Below are 27,301 nucleotides of genomic sequence, written 5' to 3' on the forward strand. Positions count from 1 at the left end.
AGTATTAACAAGTTCTCTCACATTTACCTTTATTATTATTTTAACCCAAACAAAGTGCGCTGCATGATCTTTTCTTTTATTTAAAAACCAATAATTGTCATGATATTTGCCCCCCCTCTTTGAGACATTTGAACCAATCTTAACACGTTAACAAATCTCTTAATTTCATTGGCTTTTGTTGAAAAAAAAAAAACATTTATATCCCCTTGCGGATACGAAATACATTTTTATGAGACACCCACGGACGGGGCATGCGGTGAACGACCCACTTTGTTTTGAATTCGCAAATTATTTTGTGGCACGCCACATGCTGCAATAACAACACTAACGCGACTTGCCAACATTAATTTAATATTAAAATTACAATATTTTCGTTTCTCTTTCCGTTTTTGTATTTTATTTTGCTTCTTGGGGCAGATCCGAATGTGCCTCCATTTGATTCTCTGGGGATGTTTTCATGCACGATGTTCCTCCAATGAGGATGATGATGCAAAAGTTAATTTGCAATGCACACTCCTTGTTCTCCGGTGAACTTTTCGGGGGAGAAGCGATTGATTGGCACATTAGCAACAAATTGTTAGTACATCTTATTTAAGCCGTTTAATTAATTCCGCACATTCTGACTAGTCGAATAATTTGGCAAGAAGAAATACAATACAATAAAGTACAAAAAATATGCAGACTTGTTAATGAATTGAACTTGGAAATACTCTTAAGTACTCTCAAGTTCCTATGAGTATTTTGTGTGTAGGAGTATTTGGGAATGATTACTTAATTAGTTCGTATAGAAATATATATATATTAAAACCACGAAATATTATTTAAATATTCGTAGAACTTGTGAAGGATTTCATTGATTAAAATTTTTAAGCTATTCAATTCACACTTAAGGGACTTCCTCTTTTTTAAATATTTATGAAAACTTGTTAATATTTAGCTTTGATTTAAAATATAAAGAATTGAAGACAAGTTCTTGAAAATGTAATTTTATAATCAAATAAAATCTAATTGAATATGCATTTATTATAAACTAAATAACAATACATCCTTGTTCAATTGATTTATAAAAAATGTATCACATCATATGTAATAACTTAAACCCTTTCTGTGAGAGTATAAGCCGAATTAAGAATCCAAGAAATATAAACCCAAAATGCGAGGAAAACAATCATCGGAGGCACACGAATTGAGCTGGGCTTCCAGCTTCATCATCGTCATCATCATCATCATCATCATCATCATTATCATCTGTGGGCCAGCATCTTTGGCCAATTGCCGGTGGAAGACGTGCCTGGGCTTGTCAAGGTGCCCCGACTTGACTGGATCCATATATATATATACTATGTTGGGGGCAAACATAGAAGCTACCTTCAATTTGACAAAACGCGATTGCATGTTGCCTTTCCATTGCCGCTGACCAAGTTCTGTTCGTTGCTATCAATTGATACAAATCTATGCAGTTTTAGAATATATAGACATAAAACATGGCCAAGAGAACCAACTGTTGCCACACTGAATGCCAATAAATAATACAGTGGAGCCCCTCAAATATATATATATGTACATATATTCACTGTAGTATCTCTGCTCACCGGCACAGAACATATCGGTCCTAGACAGGTCGAGGTCACCTTTTGAGCGCCGCAGGTGAGAAAATGGCCAACAGAGTTAGACAGAGAGAGAGAGAGGCCCAAAGATGCCACTTTGCTTCTTCTGAACATGCAACTGGCAACTGGCTGCCACTGCCGGTGACTTGGATAACTTGGACATTGGGACAGAAGAAGCATTGAATTGGTTAAGAAATCCATACAAAAAATAAGGATTGATTGTTAACCTAACTAAGTTTTGTAACTATATAATTGATCTTTATTTATTTTAATTAAATCAGGCTATTAATCAAGATGTTTTTAATTACAACGCGTTGCCACTTCATTAATTACAGCATTAAAAATAGAAAAAAATTATTTTATAACACAATAATAAAGTAATAAAATATGTTTCCTTGTCATGTAAACTTCAGTTAGAAGTAAATATTGGTTGATAAAATACTATTTAATGAATAAATGAATAATATAATATAATACATACATTATTAAATATTATTTTAAGTTTTGTTGTATCTTTTATATATTGTTGTTATTTTGGTTTATTATTATTAATTATTTTAGTTCAGTGTAGCATCGTCTTCTGTATACTTTATATTAGACAATTAGTGTATGTCTGCGGTTGCTATTCAGGATACACAGGGATTATTTTTGGGTTATTGATAAAATGAAAAAAAAGTTTATAAATAAAATTTGATATACATTTTTTTGGCTGATATTAAACAAGTCTAGATTTTATAATTGATTTGTAGAGTTGACTTAATTTAAAATTGTTATTCACATAAAATATTAAAGTCGAAGATCTGTTTCAATAGGTTATGCTAAGGCTTGTTGTTATCTCTTCTTTAAATAATATACATTTATATATATTTTCCTTTAGTATAGTATATTTTTTTTGCAGTGTCGCGACATCTTCTTCCATCTTGGGAGCCGGCAATTGGAGCTGCCTGCTGCGGTTCTGTCTAGAACATCGTGTGCTCTTTATCACTGACAGATTGTGCTGGCCATTTAATTTATGGCGATTCCCACATGCAGCACCCAGTGGAAAATTGTTGTTAGGAGAAGAGTAGAGATCTTGGTAACTGTGACACACAGCATCGAATTGCCGCCGGCTCAAGTAATTCGATTCGAGTTATTTTACCTAGACAGCAATGGCAACCTTTAGAACACCATCATCCATCTGCATAAATCAATTGTTGACTGCGACGACTTACAAATGAGGCGGATATCTTCTGTTATTTCTTTTTTTATCTGTACAGCCAAGGCACTTCCCTAATGCCGATTGCATGTGAACTGTCTCAATGTCAGGTAAATAAAGATGGGGAACTCTCGGATACCTCATTAATCAGTTTCAATTGCACGGATGTCAGTCTGTGTTAGAGCTAAATTTTGCTTGATTATCTTGAGAACTTAGATAGCATTTAAACATAAAGTTTTGGAATAGATACTAAACTAAAATTATTTGATATAGATTTGGTTTAAATTGATAATGTACGTAATACATTTTTCAAACCTTGTAATTATTATACTTTTGTGGGGCATTATTATTTCAGTCAGAAGCTTGTAAAACTGTGAAGAAATCATTTCCGACCCCATAAATCATATATATTCTTAATCAGCATCAACAGCAGAATCGATGTAGCCATGTCTGGTAGAAAATTTTTTTTTTAATTTTTAAGGTTTTGTTACATCATTAAAATGTTCAAAAATTTAAAAAATGTTGATTTTTCTAAGTTTGTAAAATAAGTATGCAGATTTAATAAACTAATAAAACCTAAGACAGAACAGTTTTCCGAATTGAAATTAATGCATTTTTGGCTTATTTATGATCAATTAAAATGTACACTAGTGCGTATACGTAATTTTTTTTATTGGAACTGCAGGGTTGGAACGCAGTGAAGGAATCATTTCCGACCCTATAAATTATATATATTCTTGATCAGCATGAACAGCTGAATCGATATAGTCAAAAACAAAATTTTTAAATTAAAAAAAAAATAAGAGGTTACATCGTAAAATTTGTCAAAATTTTAAAAAATTTTAAGATTTAAAATTAAGTATGCAGATTTTTTAACTTAATTAAAAATAACACAGAACAGTTTTCAAAATTGATTAATGAATTGTTGGCTTAGTTATAATCAAATAATATATACACCAGTGCGTATACGTAATTTTTTTTGTTAGGACTGCAGGGTATTATAATTTCATTTATGAGCTTATAACTCAGTGAAAGAGCCATATAAATTATATACATTCTTGATCAGCATGAACAGCTGAATCGATCTAGTCATGTCTGGGTGAACAATTTTTTTTCGAAATTTATTCGATTAAAAAAAATATATATATATTACATCTTAAAGATGGTCAAAAATTGATAAAAATTGTAATTTGGAATTTAGTAAGCAGCTTTGTTAACCTAACAAAAACTAACACAGAACAGTTTTCCGAATTAAAACTAATCCATTTTTGTCTAAGTTATGAACGATTTTACATTCGAATCTATGATTCTATGGCTAACTGCAAGGGTAAACTAAATTTAGCTTTACTTCTTGTTCTTTAAAAGAAACTCGTTTAAAATAATAATATTAATTGTTAATTACCTTAATTGTATTCCTTGAAGACATTCCAAATTCAATAAGCAAACGTCATTACTATTTTTATAAGCCATAAATACATTGAGAAACTTAAATTTGCTTTAATTTATTCTTCCGCTTACTGGTTTACCATTTTTAAAAATATCCCCATGCTATTTTTTCGCTCCACTCGACTTACCTTTGGCAATTAATGTCACGCTTACTTTTTATGGTCACTGCAAACTATTTTTGCTCAGAGAAAATATATACAAACATATACAAAAGGGAAAGCCTAGTGGCACGAGTCGTTATCCTATGGCTATTTCCGTGCACTTCGGCTTGCAATGGAGCGTACAGGACACAGTAATGACGTCATGAGTGGGTGCTGTACCCAACCGCAACGAGTGACGTCAGACGAGAGCGAGACGACTAGTGTGTGACAACAGCGACGTCATCAAGTGAAAAGTGGTGGCTAAACTAAGCCGCCGGCCGGTGTTTTTCCTCAGCCGCCGCTCTGGTCTGGCAATTTTCACCTGCTCGCTGTTCGTTTTACACCTGTGTACACACACAGGCGCACACACTCTACAATTTCATTCATTCATTCATGCCCGCCGTCTGCCGTCTCGCTTTGCTCGATTGCGCATGTCCTGCGCACAAAATTGATGACGTCTTTGTTTTCGCCAATCGATTTTCTGCTGCTGCTGCTGCTGCTGCCTCGGCTGTTTTTCCCCTGTGACGTCATTAGATGCGTGCCACCAGAAAAGGCAGCCAGCTATAAATAATGAACGCCAATTAACGCTGGAAATTGATCATTGGCAAAAAAAAGTTAATTTGATGAGCGATGGACCGCAAGCCGAAACCGGAACCGCCTGCGAAGGATAATAAGATGCGGCGCCAATAAGATACAATTCTCTTAATAAATAAGAGTGTTTGTCCGTTTTCTCCTTGGGGGAAAGACTTTTTGTCTAGAAAATTCAGAATTGACCTTCATTTATCAAAAATTGTTACTAAAATTAATACTTAATGAATATACGTACTTTATGCATCTTTAAGCACACATTTATCTTTTAACAGTCCATAAAATCTTTTAAGAAAGGATGTGGGATAAAACTTAAAGTATTTAACCTGAATTATTTTCCAAGAATCTTTTTTAAATGCCATTAATTTGGTATTTTTTATAGTTTAATGGTTTTAAGTATTATTTATATTCAACATAAATTTGAGCTTGAATATGAATTAATTGTAATACAAAAAACTTTATATTTAAGGTTCTCCCTTATATGTTATTTTCATGTAGACTTTTTTGTCTTTTAAACTATGGATTGGATAACAATATATCTTAAAAGGAAACATTTATATTACACAGTTTAACCGATTTAAACCAAAATTGTACTAATTTTCTGGACACCTTGCTAAAACCTCTCTCAGCAATTTGTATATAACTTTTACATAATATTACACTTTCCTGTTACCAAATATTTTTGACCAACCAAGTAAACTTTCTAAACGTCATTAATTATTCCCTATCCCCTATGAACTTAAACGATAGTAAGGGTACTAGGAACCAACCGCAGCACAAATCACTGTCATCATTCATAATTTAGAGCCAAATGGTTAGGCAAAGTAATTACAGGACCGGCACACACAACCCAATCATTACGAGGCCCGTGTTTCATACTCCTTTGCCCATTTCCCAGATCCTCTTATTGATTTTACACGCATTATCCACTCAAACCAACCAGATGTGTGGTATATATTCACATGTGATATATATATGTGACGGTCATATCTATAATTTTGGGCTTGTCCGTTGAGGTCAAAGACACACACGGCAAAAATCCGGTCTCTCTGTGGGTTTTGTGTGTGACCGAGGTTGAGCCGACGTCATATCGAGTCCCAGTTACATTTATATATATATATATATACTTATATCCAAAAGAGGGGGCTGGAGCTGCGTCAGTTAATTCAATTTCATTGATAACACACAGCCGGCCAGAGATACCGGCGGAACATAGTTAATGGCACCCAAATCAAAATTCACACGGTAGAAAAATACAAGGATAAAGGAAGTATATTAATAAATTCATATTTGGATTGTGTTTTCTGGATTTAATAAAAAATTTTAGCACTTTCAAAGGATAAATATGATAATATATATATATATATATTAGTATTTAATATTTTTATTATTTTACTTAATAGGATTGCATTTGCTCACTTTATTTAATTCTTTTCAGTGCAATAGACCCCATGAAAAAAACACGATACAAACAAAACGCCAAAAGTGTTGCCTACTTAGGGGCGTGCGTGACGAAAATGTAAGGCAGCCATGCCGGGAAATTGCAGCAATGGGGGGGGGGGGGTTAAGGGGGGTCCTGTTCCAACCATGGCAACTTGTAGACGTGACGCGGTCAAGACGCAACGGAAGCAGACCATAAAATCAATGCCGCACTTCCGTTCGCCGCTCCTATCTCCTTCCGTTGCCACCGGATAGCGGGATTGCGTGTCGATTGTTGCGTAGGGAACTCAATTCCAAGACACTGGCAAGACCAGCGGGGGGGAATTGGTGAAAGGAGGGAGGGGGTAGCAAGTAAGGGATGAAGGCGAAAATGTGGGTGGCAATGTATTGTCAAGGTCGTCGCTGTCAGGAATAAATGGGATAAGTTGTGCGGTTGCTTGGGGAAATGAGTTACGCTCGAGGAATTGTAAAGTCGAACAGGAATTTAAAGAGGAACTATAAAAATGAGTTTAAAATATATAAAAATAAAGTTTGGAAAATTTACAAATTAATTTAAATGATTTGAAACGCGTTGAGAAATTTAATTAAATGAATTACTTTTCATTTGGTGAATATGCCAGTAAATAATTTAAAGTTGTAATATAGCATATTTGAAATCTCACAAAGGACTTGTATACTAATTTTAAATAGTTTCCTTTAAATTTAAACTCAAGTATTTCGCTAATCCTGTGCTCAGTATTAAGTCATATTTCAACATACATTTAATAATCAGGAAATTCACCTGTCTTTCCCGAATGCCTCTTTGAAATCTATCCATAATATTTTACCTGTGAGTTCGTAAATCATCTCCCTAACCATCGACTTAGCCCACTTAAAAAACCGCAAATGTGCATTGCTCCGTTGGGTTTGTCGATGTTTTCATTGTTTTTTTTTTTTGCTTTTTTCCTTTTTCTTGATGTTAGTGAGAGCGACTCATGCCAATGGGGCGTATACTTGATGATATTATGACATGTTGCCCCCACTGCACTAAAAATGTTATTTAGGCAGAAAATAGCACAAAATTGCACCAGCAAAAGGAATATACCTCTATATATTTATGTAAAGTTACAAATATTAATAGCTAAACGAAGTCAGAAACGGAGCCCCCCCAAAAAAAATAATGGTAATAATGACAATAATTCGCTGCAAAATGCACCTGCAGGCTAAGCAGTCAGCGAAGTTTTCGTTTTCGGTTTCGTTTTCCTTTAAGTTTTCCTCTTTTTTTTTTGTTTAGTTGTTGTTTTGTGATTATTATTGTTGTTGTTGTTAGTTAGCCCAGAGGAAGTCACCATTTTGTGGGCAAGGCGCACATCGAAAGTGCATTGGGCACAAAAAGGGTTGGCGAATCCCCAAATGCAATTTATGCAAATGAGCCAAGAGGCGCCGTTGCAAATGCAAAGTGCCGCATGCTAATTGAAATTTACAGGGAGTTTGCGAGGGGGAACGGGGGAGGTGGGGTTAGCAAAGGCGGCCCAAGAAAATCAAAGCCTAAATAGCAATCAAAAAGAGCAAAAATTCCTTAAATTAAACTCACGAACTGGCGGCATCGGCGCGCAACGATGCGAAAATGATACATGCATTAAGGCCCAGTCGGTCGGCTTGACTTGTCTTGTGTCTTGGACTTGGCCAAAACGAAGCAAATTTGGCTCGGCACATTTAGAATATCATCGCAGTGCAACTACAAGTACAATAGCAACAATAAATAATAGACAAAAGGCATAGTGAGAGAGAGAGACAAAAGCAAGGAGTGCCAAAAGTTGCCTTCGACTTCGACTTTGGCTTGGCATGTCATGCTTAATACAGCCAATAAAACCGCCAACAACAACAACAACAACAATACCCATCCAGACAACAACAACTGCAACAAGCCGAAGCAACAACATCAGCGATAGCAGCAGCAGCAGCAACAGTCGCAGCAGCAGCAGCAGCAACAACAAACAGCAGAGTGCAACTCCAACGCTAAGCTGTTTGCATGCACTTTTTGGGGCCACCAGCGGGTCAGCGAACAGCAGCAGCGGCACCACTAGCACCACTAGGTCCACTAATACCACCAGAAATGAACCACCTCCAACTCCATTGGGCCGCCAAAAAGGAACAGCAGCAAGAAGCAACCGCCTCACTGCAGTGGTTCGCTTTCAATATTATTATTACAATATTGATTAAGGGAAAGCTATTTATTTTCATGGAAGTTGGGATAATAATAATGGGTTTGCAAATAAAATACATCTTCTTCAGATAATAAATCGGAAAAGATGTGAAATTTATGACATGATAAATTTGTTAGAAAATAATGTAATGCTATAGTTTGCTTTTAAATTGATATAGTTGAGTTCAGGTTAATATTAGGATGGTGATATATATCTTAATCTTAATTAAAAAGAGGAAATATTTTAGTTTTTTCATATTATAAATATTATTCATATGCACCTGAGATATAAAACATATTAATTGAGTACATGTATTTATATTATTTTTTGCTTTTGTCATCGCTTTATTATTATTTTTTAAGTTAAATGAATTGAATATTATTGCTATTTGGAGAGTAGATCCATATTTTCAACATTCCCTTTCCGATATTATTATTTAGAAATTTAAAAAATACCCCAAAACCCCGTTCTTTTAATCTAATCCCTTATAGACCCTAAGGCCTCATCATTTCTTCAATTATTCCCGTGACTTCAAACCACTGTGCATTGGCGGCTGAACATGCATGGATTTGGTGCCTGCCACAGACCAGTTCCACTTGCGTCGCTCCCCAAAATCCAACTAATATATATGTACATGGGAAGCCACACCACAGCACACTGCACCACTCACCACATTACACACACACACCGATCCCCCGGAGCCATGGCTAAATCGAGCCCCAAAGTCGGACTCGATGCCGGAGCCGGAGCCGGACCCAGAGACCCGAGCCAAAAGCATTATGGGAAAAAATCTAGCCAAAACGAAAGGAAGAGCCACTGCGCCCAAAAAACTAAAGTCGGTGCCACTGCCTTTGCCTCAGTCGCTGCCTTACACAGACAGAAAATTAGTCGAATAATTGAGAAGAAAATTTGCTGGAGAAATATTAAAAGGTGGCCACAAAAGATGATACATTTATTTAGCTAGATATTAATACTTGGGGTTGAAAGGTAATCACTATCACTACCACTTTCACCACAGGTCTGAACACAAGGGATGCCGCCGACAGAATGAGGTCCCGAGCGAAGGCAGCGCCTGTATTTATACTCTCCAAGCAAAGAGAACAGAGAAAGTGGGAGCTGCAGAGAAAGTGGGAGCGAGAGAGAAAGAGAGAGCTCTAGAGAGAAGGAGCTATCACTAGAGATACACACAGAGCGATAGGCATACTGAAAAGTTTGAGAGAATGAGAGAAACAGGGAGCGAGAGAGAGAGAGCTAGAGGGGGAAAGAATTTATCTAAGCAACTACCAAATTTAAGCTTACTCAGACATAAGTCTGTTTATCTCTAAATATTCTTCGGGATGAAGTAATAATATAAATGGGATAGTTTTGCATGTTTCTATAGAGAACTTCATTAGAAAGTCCCAAATGCTTTTCAATTATAAACAACAAAAAATGTTTATAAAATTTGTAAACAACAAATATTTCTTTCTGTGCTGTTGCCGTCGCAGTCGGCGCAGCAGTCGGGGCGATCCAACAATCTCACGTTTTGTCTGAGGCTTCCAGCTCGAGAGCTTGAGAGCTCGGCCAGCTCCAGACTTCGCGATCTCGGCTCGTACGCTAACAACAGTTAGAAAACGTGGCTTTGGAACCTGTCTAAAAATAGCCACAACGAATGCAACCGAACACACGAACCTGTGACGATCGAGCCCCAAGAAGAGCCGAATGAAATCGAATCTTGTGTGCCGGCCTCACCTACTAAGACGCCGCCTCCAAAGACGAGTCTCCGAAGAGTCTCGGAAGACCCGAAGAATCGGCTTCGTTTCGGGTTTCGGGTTTGTTCCGAGGCTCGACTCTCACTCTCGCAGGCAGCGCAGCCTGCGTCAATTCTTCGGGTTTATAATATACATATATATTTTTTTTTTATTTGGCCGATCTTGGGAGAGAAGATCTGAACGGGCTTTTGGCATTATTTTCCTTGTTGTTGTTGTTTACGAGCTGCAAACGCCGGTGTCAATGGTAAAGTGCATTAATATCCCCACTTTTCTGGCGGGAGAGAGCGGGTTTGGGGGCGGGAAAATTTGGATCGTGTTATTGGTATATTGCTTAAATGATTTGTGGTGCAACTCACTTACATAATTTTCCACTTGATTTTATTTATCTGTTCAGAGATTGAGGAAAGCGAGTGATCTTGTTTATGAAGTGCCGGGAAGTTGGCAGGATGATGGGAAAAAAGGGCCAACGAATTGGAAATTGGTTTGCAATGTTGCGTGAAATGGATTTGTCTTGGAGCGAGCTACAATTTATATTTGAGAAGGGGGGGAAGAAATTATAAACCTTGACTAAATCAAGAGACTTTGTATTTATAGATAGTTTTTCATTATTTAGAGAAAGCTAAACGTATGAAAGTGAAAAAGAATGAAATATATAATAAGCATATCACAAAATTTTAAGCCTGTAAGATATTTTTATTGTAATTTAAAATACTTTATAAATAAAATTCTATTAAAATAGTTTATATAAACTATATACAGTTTAATTGCAAGGGTAAATCTCTTTAAAATAGAAAGGTTTTTAAGTTTGGTTAAAACTCAAAGGAAGTCTTTAGTATTTCCTATTTTAATACTTTATATATTTGCCTCTAATACATAAAAAGAATGCGGTATCTATAAAAAGTTCTTAATTCCCAATTATACAATTGTTTTATTATTAATCTAATTATCTCTGCAAAACCAGATATAAGATCACTCTCAAGAGAGAAATTTAGACATCTAATCACTTTTCATTCAGAACCCAAATATTAATGATTAAAAATATTCAAAATTTATACAGCAAAGTTCTCTGAAATATAAACCCAATGTTTCTGCAGTTTATTGCTCTTAAAGTTACTTAATTGCATCCTTACACTAACTAACCATAAATAGTCCTTCGTAAAACCAAATCCTTTTCATTAGAACAATTCTATTTTGTTGTCTCTTATTATCCTGAAGATTCCTGAACGCCTTTGCAACATAGACAAGTTTTATGCCAGCCCACTCCCACACGTGGGTTCTTTAGCCAAATAAACATATTCCCCGGAAATCTGATGTATATTTCCACGAATATCACCCACACACAATGGACCAAGTCCTGCGTCCTCTGTGAAATGATATGCAAAGGGATGCCCACACACACACACAGCGCAGCACAGACTGGACTGGGAAATTATGTGGGAAAAGTGGGTGGAAATGGTGAAAATTCTGAGCAGGTGAAACGAGAACAAACATCAATCTGGGCAGAGCGACAAAGCGAGATGGCCAATGTCTGCTTTATGACGCACATAATTTCCGTTTTCGCTTTTCCTTCTGCTTCGCGTGAGAACTGTCCCACTGCACTGCTTTTCCGAGACAGTGCGAACGGGGGGGCGAGGATTTTCCGGCGCAGGCGCTTTGCCAGCGACGTCATCGATTTTCCTCGCACGAGCTGCGCTTAGTTTTTTTTGTTGTTGTTCCTGCTGCTGCTGGCGCTGCTGCTGCTGCGCTGTTACCATGGCTGCAATGACGTAATAGCCAGGCCGCAAAGGTAGGTCGTGTCACTCTCACTCGCTCCCACTTGCTCTCTCTCTGGCAAACACAAACAAAACACAGAAATTAAAATACGAAAAGCGAAAAGCGAGAGCGCAGCAGCTGCGACGCAGACTGAGGCGAAGGCAGCGCTGCTTTGGCGTTGAATATAGTCGCGTGTAACCGTAAAGATAAGTTCAGTCGCGTCACAGACGCCGCATTGTTAACAACTTTTAGCCACACAGCCACGGCTCAGCCTGAGAAATAAAACCAGAAATCGGAAAATCCAGAGAATCTATTCTGCGGAAGTTCATAAAATTAAGAACTTTTGCGAATTTCCCAACACAGCAACAAAACTAACAAACATCTTATAAACCTACAGAAAACCCCTCACACAAAAAATCGGTCGCGTTCAGTATTAAACAAGAAAAGAAAAAACCCCTTCGATTGACACTCGAAAGTTAAACAATTTGCAACAAGTTGTTGTTCTATGCGGAAACGGAAGCCGGTCGACAACGCGGCGTATGTGTAATAATTGAACACCACTGCGTATACTTTATATTTTAGTTTAAAGTGCGCGCCTACCAGAACCGTTACCTTTTGAATTTATAATTAAAACCATTCGGGTAGAGAGAGTTATTTTTTGCTAACATAAAACATTTTGGAAGGATTTTATTGTTAAAAGCAAAGTGTAACTTAGAGGAAAAGATTTTCATTTAGCACGTGCAACTGAAGAATTTTGATTCGTGATTCTGTGTGTGTGTATGTGCGCGTAAGTGTAAGCAACGTCCTTGTGCCTCTACTACTACTACTACTACATATACATATAAATACATGTCTACATATAACCGAGCTATATACTATATCGTGCGTAAGTCATTACGTCGCCAGTTTGGCTTACGTCGTCACTGGCTCACTGCGCAAACGCCGAAAAAGTAATCACAAAGAAAAAGAAAAAGGAAAGCAAAGGAAACAGACTTTCAGCAAGTTCAAGTCTAAGGACAAACAACAACAACAACAACAACAACAGCTGTGGCAAGGACAAGGCGCAATGAAGCCCGACTATAACTATAACGATTGCCACCAAGGGAAAGCCAAGAACTTGAAGAACCATCAGCATTAAGAAGGGAAAGTCGGAAAACTCTGACCGCCGTGCTGGATCACAAGCGCCGCTCAGGGCGCCGAACAGGTGTGCCTCACTAGATACTATATATATATTCCGTTTATTCCGTGATATTTGTGTTGTACTTGTGCCTTTCTGTGTGATTTCGTGTGTCATTTTTGGGCATTTTGGGCAGATTATAGTAGTATATAATGCGCGATCGGCTTGCCTCGCTGATTGTGGTGAAGCAAGAAGGCGGCAGCAATCGTATCGGCAGCCATCATCAGCCGGCCATTAAGTGCGAGGCCTCACTGTACGAGGGTGGCCTGTATCACGAGATCAACAATAACTCCTGCTACCGGCAGAATCTGAATAACAACACTCTGCAACAGCAGCAGCACGAGCAGCAGCAACAGTCGCAGCATCAACATCATCTTCAGCAGCAGCAGCAACACCTATTGCCACCACCCTTGCCACCTCTGATATATCCCTGCCGCAATCTCTTTCCCGAAGGCTGCGATATCACTCACTTGGCCTGCTGCAGTTCATCCTCCAGCTCATCCTTCTCCTCCACCTGCTCCACCACCACCAACTCCTCCCCATCATCCACCTCCTGCTGCACCACCAACACCACCAACACCTGCAACAACAGCCACTTTTTTGCCAATGGAAACACGTGTATGTACCTATATTATGTATTTCTGCCTGTGGTGATGGGTTTTCCTTAGCGTTTCTTTCTAACTCGCTAATCGCATACGCCGCGTATACGCAATATGAGGCGCCCATTGCCAAATCGCTCAAGAAGCGCCGGCATTCCGCTAACTGTTTGCTCAATCCGCCTGAGGGCAGGCCAAAACAAAAAGACAGAGAAATATGCAAAGAAAAAAAAAAAACAAAATAGCCGAAAACAAGATAAACATAAAAAGGGGGCGTGGCTGCGGGGGTTAGACAACGCACAATGACGACATAAATTTGCATGAAAAGTGCTCAAAGTGCATCATAAAAATGGTGAAAATATTGAACAAATAGTAAAAAAATACGAGTGCACCAGCAGATACATAGTTGTGGAAAAAATAATAGTGGTTGATTTTTTGTTTAATATTTAAATTAAAATTTAGAAAGTGTTGAATGTTTTACTAAAGACAAGAGAAGTTCTAGGAACATTTTTAAGATGTTGCTTAAATGTTGTAAATTGCTTAGCAAAATATTTAAAATAGATTGTAAATCATACAAAGTTGTCATTTAATGAATTATTTATAGAATATAATGTTTATATACAAACATATAATATTAAATTTACATTCAAATACAAGTTTTCAGGCCACTTCAAAGATGGAATAATAAAAAATTATTATAATTAACACAATATAAAAAAAGAATTGAAAGTTTTACAAAATATAACTACATTAATTAAACAATTAAAACGTTAATATTTAAATACATTGACTAATTTTAAATTTTTTTAGTGCTGAGATAAAACTTTTTGAATAGCTATAGCTAAACCCTGAAATCGACCTTTATTCACCATAATTATCTTCCTTTAATGGATATATCTGTTATTTTGACACAATATGTATGTGTTTTTGGTGCCTTTGGGCATGTGTGTGTCAGTGTGTGCGTGTGTATAGATTTTCCTCTTCAGCTCATCCCATTTTCCTATGGTGTGGTTGTGTTATACACATGTTTACCAGCGTCAGCAAAGCGTCGCAGTGGCAGCAGACGGCAGCGGACGCAGCCTGACGCAAAATGATTTATAAGCTGCACAATAAACACACAGCAAACACCCATACACCCAAGGACAAGGGGGGCGGGGGTACGCACACACACACACACACACACACACACACACAAACAGATACACACAACTAGGCGAGGGATAGCCAGCAAATGCATTTTTATTAATAACCAGAGAAGAACCAAATAAAAACAATATCGAATGCACAAAGCGAAAGGGGGAAATAAGTTATTGATTAAATTAAATAGGAAAAAATAATAAAATAATTATAGATAGGTTCCAGAGATTTTTTTGAATCCAAAAAATATGTCTTTAAACTCCTTGAAATATACAGTTTATATGTCAAAACAGAAGAAGTTCTTCTATTTTCCCTAATTTCTTTAACATATCATTTTGAAAACATTAAGCTAACTTCGGCACGCCGAAGTTTGTATACCCTTGCAGATTTGAAATTGAAAAATCATTAGGCTATATAATAAATTTGATGAAAATCTGTTAAAAACTTTAAAAGTTATAGTTTTTTTCTTAAAATTATCCGATCGTTCCTATGGCAGCTATCTATATGTATATATATAGTCCACCGATTCGCCATGCTCCGATTTATATACTAGTAAAATTATATAAAAGAATAACTCCATAGTTTCATTGAAATAGCTTGGTCTTGTTCCGAAACAAATCTCGCGCACGTGAACTTATGATTCCCAACTAGTTTTAACATCCCCGGAACGAAGTGACTGCTGCCGAGCAAGTCTCAGAAATGTGTTGTGTTACAAAAGTTGCAAGTCATTGTTTATTAGTGTTCAAAGTGAGTGACTAATCATACCTACTTACTGGTCATGGATAATTACTGATCATAGTTAATTAATGTTCATTGATACTTACTGATCAATGTTAATTACTGATCATAGTTACTTACAGGTCATAGATACTTAATGTTCAGAGTTACTTACTGGTCATAGTTACTTAATGTTCATTGATACTTACCAGTTACTTACTGGTCATAGATACTTACTCATTATAGTTCTATAAATCGTCCGATTGTTCCTATAAAAGCTATATATATATATATATATACCGATTCGCCATGCTTTGACTTATATAGTAGTAAAATTATATAAAAGAATAACTCCATAGTTTCGCTCAAATAGCTTGCGTTTATTCCAAAACAAATCTCGCGCACTTGAACTTATGATTCCCAACTAGTTCTAACATCCCCGGAACGAAGTGACTGCTGCCGTCCAAGTCTCAGAAATGCGTTGTTACAAAAGTTGCAAGTCATTGTTTATTAGTGTTCAAAGTGAGTGACTAATCATACCTACTTATTGGTCATAGATGCTTAGTTATTATAGTTACTTAATGTTCAGAGTTAATTACTGCCCATAGTTGCTTACTGATCACAGTTACTTACTGGTCATAGATACTTACTGTTCGGAGGTACTTAAAGTTCCTTGATACTTACTGATCATACTTACTTACTGAACATAGTTAATTACTGATTTTTTCTGTTAATATATTAAAAACTTTAAGACCTGTAATTGTTTTTCGAAAAATATTCCGTTTGTTCCTATGGCAGCTATGTGATGTTGTCGTATTATTATACCCTGAAAGGGTATACAAATTTTATAAAAAGTTATCTTAAACCGAAAGTAACAATAGAATTATTTGAAAATAGATGTTCTCTGTGTAAAGTGCAAACATTTGGAGGAAGATCGATGGCAGCAGTGACATAGCCGCTAGCTTTCTGTGTACTTTTGTACAGGTGAGTGGGCGTTTGTTAGCGGTTTCATCTGGAGGGAGGGGGGAGGGGTGAACAGGTGCACGGGTGCAGTGGCAAGCGAAGGGAGAGGTGAGCTGCATTGCAGTATCCGTTTTATTGAGCCCACTTAATCGCCGGTGGTGTGGCGTTGCAACGGCTTGAAATGCTTTGCCAATTCATTTGCTTTGGCCAAAATCGGTTACCCACTGCTGTTAGCCGCTTCTTTAGGCGTCTAGCCGGCTAGGTATTAGCGGCGCTTATTATTTAATCTAGTGCGGTTATTTGAAGTTGGATATTGGATATATGAGGTTTTTTTTTTAAATAATCAAATAACGAAAAGCCCCGTGTTTCTGATCAAAATTATACCAAAGGTTCAAATTAATGTTTAATTATTAAAACCACCCTTTAATGTGCATAAATGTAATTCATAAACAACAAAACAAAACCCTCTCATTGATCACAACTAATTAAAATTGAAATTAATTCTCTGTGCATAACCCAAGACTATTAGCTGTGAGATCTCTATTTATAAGCACACCATATATCGTGATAATGGCCAAAGGCGCCAAAAAGTGTCCGACATCGAATGACAGAGCAGAGCAAAAACAAATATTGGCGAAGAACCGCTGACCAGGTGAGAGGTGTCCCAATGGTTGATATATATGCAGATGCAGATGCAGATGCAAAGATGGAAGGTACGGGGAATGGGGAAAAAGGGTCGCATAGACCCAATTTTATGACGCCAGCGGGGCCATGAAATCGGCCAGTTTAACGGATTATACGCGGCACACAATTTGCACAGTATTTTCCGAGGCACGAGTGCAGGAAACGTCATCGAAAATGAAAATTGTAAACTGCCAGTGCGATGACGAAATAGTCTTTTGGGGATGGCGCTCACTCTTTGCGTCAGCTGCATCTCTATATTTCTTCTACTATATATAAATATATATAGGATATATTTGTATATCATAATTGGATGGGAATAAGTTCTATGGCAATAGTTGTTGTTGTTTTGTTGTTGGCCTGGCCACGTGCTGATGACGTCGTTTGGATGCTGCGGATGAGTTGGCTAAATGTGTGTTTTTCGAAAACAATTACGAGTCATCAGCCATTTGCAGTTTTTGGTTTTTTGTTTTGTTTTCTGCTTTTACGAGTTGTTTTTATTTTTTTGTTTTTATTTATATTTTTATATATTCACTGCAGGGCGTGTGAAAATATAGTTTCTTTTCTCTCACAAATTGCTTTGATTACCCATACGCCCCGTTCAACATGGCAACATCTCCTGGGCGTAGCCAATTGCATTTCAACATGGCCCAAAACCGAATATAAAACATTTGCCTTGGCAACACAGTAAAAAAAATGTTTGATATGGGGATTCAGTTGATTAATCATTCTATAAGTTTTACTTACACAATTTAAACTTAAAGCATTATTATTTCCACTGTGGTAATCTAGCTCTCAACTTATATTTCTACTTTGATTCTTGAAAGGATTTGAGGATTTCTAGGAATAATATATAATATCATATATAACCCATCTTCAATATCTTTCAGTGCCCTTATATAGTTGTTCAATGCAAGTGTGTTTTTTTTTATTTTGATAAACTACCCTGGACAAAGATCTCCATGAACTTCGCTTCCCTCTCTGATTAACCCCAACCCAAATGAGCTTGATAAATGATGCAAAAATATATGGTATTCGAAAAATACACCTCACATATCTATGACACCCGAAAAACTAAGAAAAGAAAAAAGCTACTACTTCATTGTATAGTTATTCACGATCCGTCGTGCGTTGTGAGTTATCTTTGCGGCAGCTGTCGGGATGGCCATTGTTGATTGTTGCCTCTGTTGGCCATTGCTCATTCAGATACCCCCAAAAGAAACCCAAACCTGCGAGGCAACTCCATTGCGAAGAGAGAGACCAAGACCAAGACCAGTAGTCGCCTTGCCTAGAGTTGCGTTTTTTTAAAGCATTTTTTACATATATATTTTCGGGTATTTACCATTAAGTTTTGTGCCCGAGGCACAGGTGTATCGCAAGGCGTTAGCTTTTGTAGCCTACTAACATGGTTAGAGGAGGATTTTCGGCATTTTTGCATGCCAGTAAAGTTCTACGAGCTGCGGAGGTAAATTTAATGCCCAATTTGATGGACATTTAGTTCCGCTAATTATGGGCTTGAACTACCAGAAAAATCATATTATAAGAACCAAAAGTTAGGCATTTGAGTTGTGTAAAAGTAAGAGTGTTCGTTGTCTATTAATATATTAAACACTGATTTTAGAGTCAGCCTAATCTTTAATTTTGAAAGTCTTATAGGGATGACTCTTAAAAACTCTTATTAGTTCCTTAGCCTAAGCACTTAATTAAACCCATTAAGCTGTCATAAATCCCGGATAAAACCTTTCCAAGTACTTCTTTGCTCTCTCTGCGAGATAATCCCAATATTTAAGGCAACTCCAACCTATCTCAACTATTTTGTCTGGCACTTTTGGCTGTCCATTTTCGCACTATGCGAATGAGTAAAAACCACAAGAGTGAATTTGTTAATTTGTGTGTTTCGAGGTGGTTTTTTTTGTTTTGTTTTGGGATCTCTACATTTTTTTATATACCTATTTGCCAGTTGGGATGAGGTGGAGGGGCTGGCCCGCTTGAGATGGACAGATGGATAGGAAACTCTCGATATTAGCCGCTCATGGGGACTGTGCTCTGCGACTGCTTAATTATTTGCGTTGATTTATGCGAATTTTATAACGAAATGCAGGGGCGCCCGGTGGCAGGGGTGTATCCATTATTGTCTTGATCGCTGATCGATTGCCGATGGCCAATGGCCAATGGCCGGAGACATCAACGTAGAGCGTAGACCCATAGACTATAGACCAGCATTAGTTCCAGTTCCCCCTCGTTTTGGGTTTATCAAGAAATCAAAAGAAACACAAATCTGGCGGATAATAAAAGCGCTGCAAATGGGCAACCCACCTCAATTACGTAATAATTATAGTTTGTCTGGATTAATTGTATTTATTATATTGATTGTGTGAGAGAGTGCGAGCGTGTTTCGTTATTAATTGCCGTCTGGCCGTCTTCGAATCGTTCAATGTGCTCTTCAATTGGTTCACACGATGCCAAGCGAAAAAAATTAAGCCCAAAATAAATACGGAAAGCGTAAATTCCTACCGATCGTCCCCACCTCTTCTCTCACTGTTGCATTGCTAAAATAATTTCTAAATTCGTCTGTTTTATTTTAAATTTAAACAATTGCCGCGTAATTAGCCAGCATCGATTTATATCCCAGCCGCAAGGCTCCTTCTTCTCCTCGATCCCGTGCGAAGTGTTCAATATCCAAACGGGAATAGAACTTGTCCCCGGGTCGTTGAAATTATTTCAAATGGTTTTTAATTCCGCATAGTTGGCTCTTAGTTTTGGGTATTTAATGGGTAGAAAAATATATATGCAAGCGACGAGGAAGCCATTCCAGTTTGATCCAAGTAAAACTCGATTTCATTTAGTTTCATTTAAATTAACTTTGAATAGTCTCAAGTGGTGATATATTTATTGCATTTTGTTAATTTGATTCCAGTAAATCATTTATGATTTGTTAGAGAGGTCTGTTTTTTTTTATAAGGATTTAAATTATTTGCTGTCTTGAGATGAGAGACTAAAAGAGGAAGTTATAATGCAGTCTTAGAATAGTTATAGATTACTTAAAAAGATTATGATATAATAACTATAAAAGGTATAGGGAAAGGAATTAAACGATATAATTTTCTTGTTCTTAATAACAAATATACTTGTAATTGGTATTATAGAGTATATCTAATTCGTTTCCCTTGCATATCTTTCAACATTCCTTCACCACGTTTGTTTTGATTTCGATTTCGATGCAATTCCTTTCCCTTCGAGTGCAATGTCCACTAATCACGAGGCGTTTGTGGATGCGGATGTCACACCGGTGGCATGCAAAAAGAACGTGAAGCCAAGTTGGTGTCATCAGCACCACCGAGTGGCACCACTCCGCCGCACCACCGTCATCATTATCATCTGCTGATCGGCGGCGGCGGCGGCGGCATGGGAATGCAAAGGCGTTGCCAGAGTTCATCCAACATCGGACAGTTGGACAGGTTTTCCTTTAGATATTTTCCCCATGTTTTTCCCTGCCCCTGTATTTTTCGGTTACTTTGTTGGTTGTTGGTTGTTGGTCAATTTCGGACTAGCTGCTGCTGGCGGCGACGGTGGCTCTCGCATATGTAAACCTTAATTTGAAACTGATTGGATTGCCTGGCCGTTGGCCTCTTGTTTTTCTTATTTTTCCACATATTTATACATAGTTTTTTTTGTGTTGATTGTGAATTTTTGGTTATTTCTTAATTTTGCCATGCACTTGATGAGCTCGATGGCTTTGATTTGATTTTTGAGGTTTTTGGCAGTGGGATTGCCTTGAGGAGTCTCTTTAGTTTCATGAGAATGTGATTTCAGAGTTTCAAAGACATCTCTTTTTAATTTTCTTGTTTTCCAAATTAATATTGTAAGCTGAAACCCATAAATATAGCTATAAAATGTTGTATTCCGCCTGCCACCTTTGGCTTCCTTTTTCCCAATTCAAATTATAAATGCTGTAATTAAATGCAACAAATGCATTGCACAACACACTCTTAACAAATTTTCTGCAAGGACAGGCCGGGCAATAAATTCCAATCAAAACAAGAAAATACCAAAAAACACGTTAAGAATTATAACCAAAAGGAAAATCAGGCATCATCACAGCGAAATCAAAAAGAAGACAGACTCAACAAATAAAAATAAACAAACATCAAGCATTTAATGTGTCGTATGTGAAACCAAGAAAATTTATTGTCCATAATGTTTGCTTGGTTAATTTTATTATTTTAATTATTTGCCTCTTGGATTTCCTTTGCTCGGCCGGTGCCACCTTGACGAATGTGTTCGCACTGCAAATGTTGTGAAAAGAGTCGTAAAAAAAAGATGCTGCAGTTAACAAGTTTTTCCAAAAAATACTTCCCTCAATTGTGCGTGTATCTTTGGTTTTGTAATCGAATAAAAATTGTTTGCTAATAGTTAGGCGGTCTGCTGTCTAGTTGCCAAGCTAGAAGATTCGTCTTTATGCCCGGCCAGTTCTTGTCTTAAAGGAAAATCCGCCAACGGCAAACAGTTTGCTTCAATAAAAAAAAAACACACACACACAACAAACTCATACAAAAATTGAGAAAAATAACGACTTTACAACAACGTGATGTACAAATTGTTGTTGCCGTCTGGCTAAGTAAGGCTTTAATTTGAAAGATTTTTGTGTTTTACTCTGCAATTTACATTGGGTTTCAACGAATTGGGAAACTGTTTTTATGGGAATAATTTAGGATAATTATAAGTAGTAAAATCTTCAAGGATATTACTTTAAAATTGCAAGATTTTTATTTTAATTATGGTGGATAACGGTCTTATCTTAAATAAAGTATAAATGAGATTTAGTTTAGCACTTAATTAAGTAATAGTAATGTAAACTTATACTTTACTCAAATATTTTTATGATTTGGTTTATTTTCATTGATTTTTAAAAGGGTATACTCATGATTCGACCATTTCCCTTCTCAATTTTCCATGTTTTCTTTGGGTTACATTGTCAATTGGCTTGTTTATTTCATGTTTTGGCGCGTAACTTGTTTGCTTTCGTGTTGTTGTCGTTTTGTCGCACTTGAAGTCTGGAGCTTGAAGTTTGAAGATGCGTTGAGAAGAAGCCGAGATTGCAGCGATTTCGTTGATTGGCAGACAGACAGACAGGCCCACAGCAAGTCAGACCAGACTGAGAAGTCTGTCGAGGTGTTCAAGCAAAACCAAATTAAATCATGCCTCAACTTAGCTTTCTTATATCCAGAAAGAAAACCGCATTGAAATTAAATATCTTTAAGTTAAAGATAAATTATAATACTCCTTTGCTGGAATCATCCTAAAATTTGAGCAGAATCGAACTTTTTACTGCGTAAACTCTAAAGCACAGTACATTAAATCTGCAAAACTCTACCATCACAATTAGAAAGGTCGAAAAATACCCTTGCACCCTTGGCGGGCATCAAAAATTAATGTTCATTGCTAAAGTTGAGCCCCAAAAACAAAAAAAAAAATAAAGAACAACAGAAAACTAAACAAAAACTTTTCGTTGTGGCAAAAAAAACAACGCCCGTTTGTTCGTAACTATTTATAAACTGCCTCCTTTTTGCGCTCACTGCAGGGACAAAAGCAGAAGAAGCAGAGCTCACGTGCAAAAATAAAACCGAGCTGGGAAAAATCGAAGAAAAACCCCCGTCTAAGCCCCACACACAAACACAGCTTTTCACGACCCACTCTTGATGGCGTAATCATTACGAACACACAGATAGGGGAGTGTGCACAACACATAAACAATTGAGTATACACAGTCGGGGGATACACCCCCTGAAAGTCCACTGTGACGTCATTGTAGAAAAAGCGCTAGGTCGGGGTCGTCACTATCTCTGATTTCTTTGCTCTCTCACTCTCTCTTTGCGTCTCTTGGGTTTTCCATCAGCTGGCCTCCCACTGTGTCACCACCCCCCAGTTCGCCCGGAGAGTGCCTCACGACTCTCACGTGGCTCTCAAGGTCGTTTGGTTGTTTGCTCTCTTTCACTTTGCTTTTCCTTTTTCGGGGAGGTTCTTTTTTTGATGATTTCACACTTGTAGATACCGCCAGGATTCGCTTACATTTACACACAACACGCCTCCTTTTAGCTCACAACTTTGGACTTGTTTTTGCTATTTTTATGGTTGGCACTGTAAGCAGCAAGGACCTTGAGGGTTTGTGTTCGGAATTTAAAGGCGGACAATTTAGGAAACTAGGGAAAATTGAAGATGAAACTGAAAAGAACTGAAATCTTAAAGCAAAAGTCTTACTTTAGAAGAAGCTAAAGATATTTTAAACATAATACCAGTTTATTATTAATACATAACAAGTGATTAATAAATAATAAATATCAAATCAAGCACTAAGCACTTTGCAAACACTCTTTTTCCCATGACAAAACCAAAGCAATAAATACTTTATGAGAGCCCAGCCTAGGTCCAAGCCCATAGCTCATAAATTAATCCAAGAAAAGCGAACCTCTATTAAGGGTAAATGCGTCAAAGAACCGGCTGCCCAACTCAAACCATTGCCCTTTCTTGTGGCATGCAACATAAGCAATAAGTGAACACAAAACAGACATGCAATTAAAGAAACCAATCGCAAAAAAAATAACAACAAATACAAACCAGCTCCGAACTTGGGGGGCTCGTGCCAGAGTCATATAATTAAAGGCCTCGAAACACACACTCTGGACGCCGGAGTTAACACAAATCACAGCCAGATATATAGTATTTGTGGCATATATACCACATATATATATGTATATAGACACATATGTGTGGCACGCACTTGAAACTGATGACGTCCTTGGCTTTGGACTGCTGCACTCCACGACTTGGGGTTCACAGCGGATCGATAAAGCCACGCAGGACTATTCGTGGTGGAAAACGGCTGTTGCCAAGCCCCAAATAGAACTGGTGACGTCAAGACGGAAGCGAGACGGATGCATGCATCAGTTACTCAGTTGTCCCACTCTGCGTATGCGTAATATTAAGTATACCACATGTGGGACCAAATCTTACGGGGATACATGTATGTAGCTAATGACCCAAGTTGCAGTACAGCAATTAAAGGAGCAATTAAACTAAGCCAAGTTAATTGGGATTGGTAAAAAGAAAAATACATTAAATTGCAAGCTGAAATTTAAGCTAATAATGCTTAAAAATATTAAAATAATTAATAAACCATTCTTATTTATTATTCAATCATAAAAAATGTTTAGCTACGATATTTGGTATTAAATACTCGAAAGTTTGAGTAAAATATTCTCACTTATGGCTCAACGCTGCGTATACGCAATATTAAGTATACGCCATGTTGAAGCACATTTGAGGGAATAAATGTAGCTAATGACCCAATTTGCAGTCCAGCAATTAAAAGAGCAATTAAACTAAGCCAAGTTAATTGGGCTTGGTAAAAAAGAAAAAAAAACATTAAATTTCAAGCTAGAATATATATATAATAATATATATATTTAATAAAACATTTTTTTAAATTAATTAATACATAAAATATATATAGCTACGATATTTGGTACTAAATAAGCGAACTTTTGAGCGAAATATACTCACTTAAGGCTCCACTCTGCGTATACGTAATATTAAGTATACGCCATGTGGGGGCCAATCTTAGGGAATACATGTAGCTAATTAGCAAAATTTAGACCAGCTATAAATGAAGCAGCTTAAATAAGCCAAGATAGTTTAGATTAGTTAAAAAATACTTAAAATTGCATCATAAAATAAAAGACATCAGTCTTAAAAATGTAAAAATAATTAAAGACCCTTCTTTAGGTAAATTAAAACATAAATTGGAAAGTCCAAAAAATATATCTATGATGCTACGATATTTGGTATTAACATACGCGGAAATTAGGGTAAAATATTTTCTTGTAAGGCTCCACTCTGCGTATACGTGATATTAAGTATACGCCATGTGGGTACAACAAACTTTTGTCCAACAATTAAATGGCCAATTAAACGGACCATGAAGATCTATTCGATGTCAGTATACAGTAGCCCAAGTGCCTGGCAATTAGAAGTCACAAATAAATAAATAAAATAAAATAAAATAAATAAGAAACTCTCCGGTGAGCTGCAAGCTCAAAGATGCCATCACAATCAGCCGCATCAAGATTGGCTTAATTGAAGCAGCGACAGCAACAGCGAGCGTGTCTCATTACCAAGTCAAACACAGACTGAGTTTTGGCCAAGAGACGGAGATGGAGACAGAGACGAAGTTTCGGCCTTAAAGAGAGAGGGAGCGATGTGACAAGATTGTCAAATAGCCGGCAGCAGTGACATCAAGCAAAAAACATCGATGCAAAACGCGTTCCTCAATCATTTGTATCACAAGCACAGCACACAGACGGTGTATATTTGGGCTATAAAATACTTCTTTAAATTTCCATAATTTTGCCTTAGCCGGTTTTGCATTTTTTTCAGACTTCAGACTTTTTGTATTTTTGGCCGAGCGTGCCATAAATTCGCTGCTCAAATTCAGAACATTGCAATTAAAATAACGGATCAGCGGCCAAAGAGAGTTGGCTAACAAACAAAAATATTTGTATATTTTTTGTATTCAAACTAATCTGCATTCTTCCCTCCCACTTGGCAGCTTCATAATTTCTAAATTATAATCAGAAAAATATGAAAAAAAAGAGCCAGTAAACTTGTATCTTTGGCTTTGACTTCATAAATTTCTGTGCGCATTTCCTGACCAAGCTAAAAAAAATACAGACAGATGCTGATTCAAGCTCTGACCTTGAGAAATTATTAGCTGCTCCGTTTATAAAATTAGAATACGAAAAGAGAATTTGGTTTTACTTTCAGCTAATTTCAGCTTTTGCATTTTGGGCTTTTGCTATTGTGATTGAAATTAGTTGATTCCCTGAGATCAGATATGTTTCCACTGAGACATGCAACCTGCAGCTGGAATATAACAAGTTTTTTATAATATTAAATTGTTAAATATGATCAGAGAATTCTTTTATGATGGCTAGTGGCTGGTTTTTTCTCTTTTTGGCCATGTCAGGGGCATAACGAATGAGAAATTTGTGATAAATGCAATTATAAATGAATCGATTAGCAGAGAACATGTCGACGGGGGGTATATTCTAAAATATTGCCAAGTGATTAGAACTGAATGGAGAATCTTGCATATAAATTAAACATATTTAAATGTAGAAGAAAGAGCTGCTTTTAAATAAAAGAAATGTAATATATATAATATCACATAAAATAACTGCAGCTTAACAAATGCAAATTCCTTTGGCTTAAAGGCAATTACAACTAATTAAAGTCTAGTTAAATTCTTTAAATATATGTAGACATAAATTAATACCTGACAAACCTCGAAAGATTTGCATTTTTTAAACATTATAAACATTACAATCTGATCTTCGCACCTTAGCCAGAACAGGATCTAAATATTGTGCGATTGTTTTTTATATATATATTTTTTTTTATTTTGCGTAATCTCTACCGCCACCATTAAGTGGTTAATTTATGCGATACTAAGAGAATACATTAAGTCATTCTTCCCGATGACTCTCTACGATCTGTATTTGTATCTTCGGTTTTATGATCCTCCCTGCCCATTCGGTGTCTGGACTAACTGTTTGGTGCATCATAAAAATGTTTAATTAATTTTTGTTATATTCATCATAATAACTGCTTTAATGAGTTGCTTTTAGCAGCAAATTAGCACTGTGCGGCGAGCAAAACCTTTACTTTATTTTATTGTTTTTGAAGTACAACGCTTTGGGTTTGGTTTTAATTCTAATGCAATTTAGGCGAAAAGTATTTAAAAGGGGGGTTTGTATTTTAGGATATTTACAAGGTATTTGTGGGATACATACTTAATTTGTTTTTGAAACCAAGGAGGAATATTTGAATATTTAAATTTTGTAGGAAATTCTTTGTAAATTCTTAGAAT

General features: G+C 36.8%; 1 protein-coding gene across 2 annotated transcripts in view; it reads left to right on the forward strand.

The window, feature by feature from the left end:
- The first annotated feature begins 12,271 nt into the window (after nt 1-12,271).
- The window catches only part of Hr38 (Hormone receptor-like in 38), a 38,650-nt gene continuing 23,620 nt past the window's right edge, over nt 12,272-27,301 (forward strand). The window contains exon 1 of one of the 2 annotated variants that reach the window (XM_086835002.1): nt 12,272-13,309. Coding sequence is in view for 1 of the 2 variants with exons in the window: in XM_086835001.1 (XP_086691127.1) it covers nt 13,435-13,900 (466 nt within the window). In the remaining variant the exon portion in view is untranslated. Of the gene's footprint in view, nt 13,901-27,301 lie in introns of both variants that reach the window. The other variant, XM_086835001.1, reaches the window with a different exon arrangement.

The sequence above is a fragment of the Drosophila serrata genome, unplaced genomic scaffold (assembly GCF_035046125.1).
Source record: "Drosophila serrata isolate PLE 108 unplaced genomic scaffold, ASM3504612v1 contig_275, whole genome shotgun sequence".
Classification (NCBI taxonomy): Eukaryota; Metazoa; Arthropoda; class Insecta; order Diptera; family Drosophilidae; genus Drosophila; species Drosophila serrata.